The following is a 6,565-nucleotide window of genomic DNA, read 5'->3' as shown; positions in this document are numbered from 1 at the left end:
TTTCGAAGCGCCAATCAGATCTCGTTTTTATTTATCGACCCGACCCCTCGCGGTATAGTGAGCGCGCCTTGCGGTCGCATTGCGTTGGAGCAATAAAAAGCGAGGCCGAGGTGTAGTAAAACAAAGATGAACTTTAAATGTGTGGAATAAAAATATTTGATGTAGTGATTTATCGGAACAGCATACAAAAACCAAGACAATGGGCGATGTGACGTGGCAGCACCAGAAACGTTTCCGAATTCGGGGCCGCGAAGTCGCGAGGGCGCGAGGAAGGTCGGGCCGTCCACGACGGAACCAGAGAGACTAGAGAACATGCTATTCCATCGAGCCTTGCGACAAGGCGTGAGACGATATCTCCATGGGACGGGTACTGCAGCGGTAGCAGTTGACGGTACCGAGTAGTAGACTGAGTTCTATGCAGAAGTCCGGGCGACGGTGTCGGAGGGACAACCTAGAATAGCTCGCCGTGTCAGCCGACATGCACCCGTGATGCGTCAACTGTTGCTTCTAGCACTAAAAAGGGCCACCGTTTGAGACTACTCAGCGTCGAGACAATAATGACACGCGACTGGATTCGGCGACGCGGGCCTACTTTTAATAAAATACTACTCTAAGCTCACAAGCTCGTGCTGGTCGTGTGCGTGTACTCGGGCACACAGCTTATGTGGACGTCGGCCTTGATTGCTTGGATCGTCTCGAGGCAGCGATTGATCTTCTTGAGCATCTCGTAGATGCGCGGGTCGGCGAGCCCGTGCTCCGGGTCGTCGCCTGCGTTCTCCTCGTCGTCGGTGGCGTCGTTGGACGAGGCCACCGACGCCAGCTCGTCCGGCCGCATGCTAATCAGGATTGTGTGGGTCATGCTCTCGCTGGCGTCGGCGCGCCGCACGGTCGGCGGGTCATCGGCATCCGGAGTGTCGGCGAGCGACCGCTTGGACGACGCTTTCTTTGGGTGTAGAGGCGGCGGCTGGTAAATGGGATCGCGCGGCTCGCTGGAGGCGAAGAGACGGCCGATGAGCGAGACGCGGCGGCGCTGGACCTCGTGCGACTGCGGCAAGGCGGCCTTGGCCAGCGGCGACCGGTTCAGCGAGAACTGCGAGCTGAAGCGGGCGAGCGACATGCAATCGCGGAATGGAGCGGCGATAGAGAGCCGTCGCCGCCGCTTGCATTACACGTGCGATCGAGTCGGAGCCCAGCTGGTGCCGCAGGCTGCCACCTCACCACTTGGCACCTGTGTTTCCGACGTTTTTCACGTGTAAAACCACAAAACCGCCCGATATCGCTGCTTCTGTCCTCGCCATGCATGGTACGAGTACATAGCTGCGGCGGGCCGCCGCGGGGCATGCACTGCATTGAATGCGGGTGCGACTCCGTGCATTGTAGCCATAGTTTGCACGCAACGATGGACAGAAAGGTTGATGCAAGTGCCCGCGCAAGGATAATCACGCGCGGATACCGGGTACAATGTAAAGTACAGTGGTATGACTTGCTGCAGAAGTCGTTTCGACGAGCAATTCGCTTCGTCGGCCTTGAACTCGTTTAACGAAGCAGTAATTTAGTGCATACCGCCGGATGGAATGCATGAAAGCGATTGAGGGACAAGACATTAAACACGCATAAAACACACGTTTTTCACGTGTGACCAAGTCGCCACACACCATTTGGCAAGAAAAGAACCGGGACATGCGAGGAGACTTGCCGTTGCCGCCGCCGGATGACGTTTGGAGGTCCTCACCACGGACCCTCGGTGGGCTCCATGGGTGGGCTCGTGCGGTGGGCTAGCGTAATTCGGAGAGTTCTCGTGACTGGTGTGCCCTTGTAGCAATACCAGAGAACACAGAGGTGATCAGAGAACGGGAAATCTCCAATTTAAAATGGGATTACTTTGGGCTGCTTGTAAGTCTACTGGATTCGGATCGCGCGCCCTTGGCACGTCGACGAATGGCGTCGTTGTGGACATGCGGCTGTGCTTGGCAGCTATGGTTGATGGTGTGATGGCGTAGAGTCTGCGTGTAACAACGAGCTGCTGTCCTTTCAGCGCAGTTGGCAAACGATGACGTACTGGGCGACTGCCATGAGCGTCAGCGGCTGGAGGCGCTCCAGGTCGAGCTCAACTTCGTCGTAGCTGCAGTTGGCGACGTGCGATGGCTCGTACTGCGCGACGAGGGTCAAGAGGCCTTCGAGCGCATCGCTCGAGAGCATGGTGATCTGGCTCACAAGGCCGGCGAGGGCGTCGTGCGTTGGGCGGTAGCTGCGCATTGTCGAGAAAAGTGTTGTCGAAGGCGTCAAGGTGGTGGCGCACGCAAGCATTTGTTGGTTTCTGCACTTGAAGGCAAATTGAAATCTGAGAGCGCAGGGGCAATCTCAAATCTGCAGCAAATCACCCAGGTGCATCGAATGATGGTCGATCCGATGCGTGAGTGATGGTCTCCGACTTCCATGAACGTTCCGCCTCCAGCCTCGAGCGACGACGGTCCGAGTGTTGTAGATCGCAACGACGACGATGTAGGTCAGGACGACGTTGGGTTGTCGCGATTCGTGCTGTCGATCGAGGCGCCTTTCTGCCATACATAAATTATCTAACATTATTTGAGGAATTGCTCGAAACAAGAAAATAGTTGTTTGGTGGTCGCGCTCGTGAGCAAGCTTAGCGCGAGTAGAGCTTGCACGTCGTCGTCGGACATGAATGAAGTGTTATCCTGTCGGAGCTACAATCAGAGCGGTCAACGTGGATTTGAACGTGCGCGATCGCTCAGACTCAAGTCTATGGACGCAACGACACTGATGTAAGCGGACGCAGCTGGGATCGTTGATGGCGGGTCCAAGCTGTACGACTTTGCGGATCTCTGTGCTAGTCATTCAATGCTATCGAGCTCTTGACAAGTATGACACGGCGAGGAAAAATAGCATTTCTAGAGGCTTCTCTGGCTGCTGGTTTCGTACCATACATGTACTTTATTGTAGGTACGACCAAACGAGAGACTGCCATTGCGTTCTTGTCAAAACATATGGCCTTCACGCCGCCGTCGTGCAGATCCGTTGCTGCTTTTCGCGCTCGTGTATCAATTCCGTTTTGAAGATTTCTTTGACTCACCAAAATAGAGCAAATTCAAGGCGTTGCAACCGCCTTGCTATTTCCACAAACGTTCATGCTGGGTCGCTCGATCGCAGTGGCCCCCTCGGCGCGATTGGTCGAGCACGTGGCGCCGTCGCGGTCCCAGTGGGCGCTTGCAGCGGCTGGTGTTGTCTACCTCGTCGCCTCGCTCAGCGTCGGTCTTTGGTATCTCTCACTTCTCTCACCAAGTCTATCCAATGATCTGTGGTGGGCCGGCTTCACGGCGACGGGTGGCGAAGCCTTGCTCATCGACCTCGTCAACACCGAGCTGGCGCTTGTCGCGACATCAGCCTTGAACATTTACGCTGCCGATGCGACGATGTACAAGCTCTACAATGCATCGACAGCCGCCACGTCCGTTCTGCCCACCTACGCCCGCCGCGCCATCTTGAGCGAGCTCACGTCGATCGAGTACGCCGTGCCACAGCTCCGGACCGTGTCCGGGTCCTGGTCGATGCGCATCAACGTGCAGCACTGCTGGGTCGACTTTAACAAATCGTTTGAGGTTGCCCACACAACCACTCGTCAGGAGCGCTGCGAACGGTCCTTTGCGACCAACGGCGCCGTCTACATGGAAGCCATTTTGCGCAACGTGGTCTGGGCCGACTTTATTTCGATTTGGGGCGGCGACGACGCGCCGTTTACGGTCGCCGTGCAACGAGCCCTGGAAGAAACCGCGACAGGACAAGCCTTTTTGAGTCATGTCTCGCAAGCCCGCAATACGACAACAATCAGTGACGAGCTTCTTTACTGGCGCCAGTACAACTTGGATCGGTTCCAGCTGCAGTGGCAGAACCGGTGGCAAGTAGGCATCACGGAAAGCATCCTCCTGGAGAATGCAATCGGCATGCAGCAGCTTGTGACGATTAAGAACCTCCCGCGGCTCACAGGACCCTGGACATCCCTTCGTCTCTTTTGGATACCTCTCAACGACCTCTGGAACCTCCACGACATGAACCGAAGCCTCGTGCGCGGGTCGTCGCGCGATTTCCGCGCCAATGTTTCGGCCGCGCTCCCCGCCATGGACCTCGAAGTGTACATTGGGGAAACGTCGGTCTCGGGGCAGTTCTTCAACCAAGCCGCGCTCTTTCGAAGTACCGTGGGTCCGTTTGAAAGCATCGATCTTGTCTACTTTGCTGTACCACCGGCAATTGTTCACGCCTTCTTGGCACTACGTCGACGTCTCGCAGGGAACGACCTCTTGACCGCGCTGCCGAGAAGCTCGGTGGGGTTGACACCGCTCGGATGGCGGTCGTTTGCCTTCTATGGCGGTGATCCTACCTGCACGGCGCTGCCGCAAACGACGTATGTGCAGCACTCGTTTGATTTCTTTTACGATTGTTCCAAGCCCAAGCCACTCACACTCGTATTCGATCCGTTGGTGGTCGTGCTCGCTCGAGCCGCCACAGCAAGTCCGTCCATCGGGGACATTTGCGTCGTGGCCTCGCCGACAACAGCTTGCGTTGCTGCCATCACAGCTGCCGACCAGCTCTTGGAGTCCCTCGCCTCACCGCCGGTCTGGAATGCATCGATTGCGAGTGAGGTTGGTCTCGAGATTGGCTTGATGCAGTACGCTGCTGCCACCAATGGCTCGTGGGTCGTCCTCAAACAAGCTCTGCTCGAGCCCTCGTTTGCGTTCTTTGGCTGGGTCTTTCTCTTTGATTGGGTCCTCGGCAATCGCGAAGTCGTCTCATTCCAAGGCGACAACGGCAATCTGACGCTCATCTCCAACGTCTATACCCCGCAGCTCTACACGACGGGGACGCAGCCGCTGCAGTCTGCCACGCAGATTCTCTACTACCTTGTGGTCGCCACCTCGGTGATTCTTGTCAGCGTTGGTGGGATTGTCTTGGTGTATGCGGTCAAGACGCAGTTTCGGTTCAACGGTGTGAACCTCTTCTTCTTCAACCGGATCGTGGGGGCTGTCTGGCTTGGTCGCCCATTGGCTTTTCTACGAGGCGCGTCGGCCGTCGTACTATTGAGCTCGGCCAACGCGTCGCTTCTGACGTCGTCTGCTGGTGTATCGCGGTTTATCGCGACGCCTCGGAGTTGGATTGAAGCTGTGATCGTGACGGGCGAGGCAACCTGGCTCACCTACGTGGCGAATGATATTCTGGTGCTACTGACTCGAGATGGCACCAACGAGTACAGCTCCATGGCGAGTCTGCTTTCGTGGCTGATCCTGCTCGCACTGGATATAGCACATCCGATTGTGATCTCTGGAGACTTGCAACGACAGTGCACCGGCGTTGAGCTGGACTACGGCCTCGCATGCACGAGCGGCGTCGTTTCCACGGGCAGCAGCACCCGCGTGGCCACGATTCTCCTCGTTCAAGTAGGTGCTTTTAGTGTCGCGTCCGTAGCTGGCAGCTTAAAGCGCCGGCCGCGATCCGCCAAGGCCAAGAACGTGGAGGCTTCGCTGCTCGTGAACGGTATAACACAGGCGTTTGTACGAACCGCGCAGGGCACAACCGATGCGCGGTACGTCTTGGACCACGTGGCCTGCGTGCTCGCGGGCTTGCTACCCATTACCTACAAGGGCATTAGCTACACCTTTGACGTCAAGCTCTGGCTGCTTCTTAAAGACACCCTCTCCACGACACAACGGACCAAGGTGCTTCGACGACCAGCGCTAGCGCGTCGCGCGGCACCGTCGGGGCCTTTGTTTGTAGCCCCCCACGCCAACGACGTCCACAGTGATGGCCATCGACGAGCACGAGCGCAGACACTTTTGTACAAACTCGTCGGGCTTGGCTACATTGTGTCGTCGATCCTTGGCTCTGTCTCGTACCTCAACGTCTCAAAAGTCAACTTGGCGAATGATGTCTTTTGGGCCACCTTCAACACCACGGGTGCCCACGCCTTCCTCGCCAACTGGCTCAACGAACAACTCGTCATTGGCAATACCACCATGCATGACCTACCCCTCGACCGACCCAGTATCAACGCCATGGCATCCTTTGCGTCATCGACAGCTCTTGTTGCGTCGCCTCAAAACTATGGCGCCTACCTCCAGCACACGCTACTGAGCTCGATCGAGGCGACGATTGAAGGACTGAGACGCTCGAATGGGTGTGACTCACCCTGGATCTTCTCTCCGTACTGCTATCTCGACCTGAAGAGGTCGTGGACGATGGCCAACTCGGCCAAGCGCCAAGCGAGATGCGACGCGAGCATGACGACCAACGGCGCCGTGTACTTGGAGACCGTTCTGCGCAACGTGGATTTCGGCAGCTTTCAGAACTGCTGGGGCACGGGCTTTGACATTGGTATCGGTGCCGAGCTCAAGTTGTCGTCGGAAGGTCGCAACTGGCTGGACATGGTCTCGAGCACGACATCACAGTTGAGTACAAGTGACGAAGCTGTGTACTGGCGGTCGTTTGGCCTCACAACGTATCAAACACAGTGGCAAAACTACAAGAAACTCGGAGTTCGCAACAGCTATTCGATCAT

At 56.7% G+C, this 6,565-nt stretch overlaps 2 protein-coding genes across 2 annotated transcripts; one reads left to right on the top strand and one right to left on the bottom strand.

The window, feature by feature from the left end:
* Positions 1-550: 550 nt before the first annotated feature.
* On the bottom strand, positions 551-2,256 carry SPRG_16877 (hypothetical protein; the record flags this gene model as incomplete). The annotated part of the gene is made up of 2 exons (XM_012356189.1): positions 551-1,097; positions 2,060-2,256. The coding sequence occupies 2 exons, from the start codon at positions 2,254-2,256 to the stop codon at positions 617-619; spliced, it is 678 nt and encodes a 225-aa protein (XP_012211579.1). The 3' UTR covers positions 551-616.
* A 1,175-nt stretch (positions 2,257-3,431) lies between these two features.
* SPRG_21825 (hypothetical protein) lies at positions 3,432-4,317 on the top strand (the record flags this gene model as incomplete). The annotated part of the gene is made up of 2 exons (XM_012356188.1): positions 3,432-4,250; positions 4,303-4,317. 2 exons carry the CDS (start codon positions 3,432-3,434, stop codon positions 4,315-4,317), a joined length of 834 nt encoding a protein of 277 aa, XP_012211578.1.
* Between the last annotated feature and the right edge of the window lie 2,248 nt (positions 4,318-6,565).

This window comes from Saprolegnia parasitica, assembly GCF_000151545.1.
Source record: "Saprolegnia parasitica CBS 223.65 unplaced genomic scaffold supercont2.396, whole genome shotgun sequence".
NCBI lineage: Eukaryota > Oomycota > Saprolegniomycetes > Saprolegniales > Saprolegniaceae > Saprolegnia > Saprolegnia parasitica.
The sequence above is the reverse complement of the archived record's forward strand: the minus strand, read 5'-3'. Positions and strand labels throughout refer to the sequence as shown.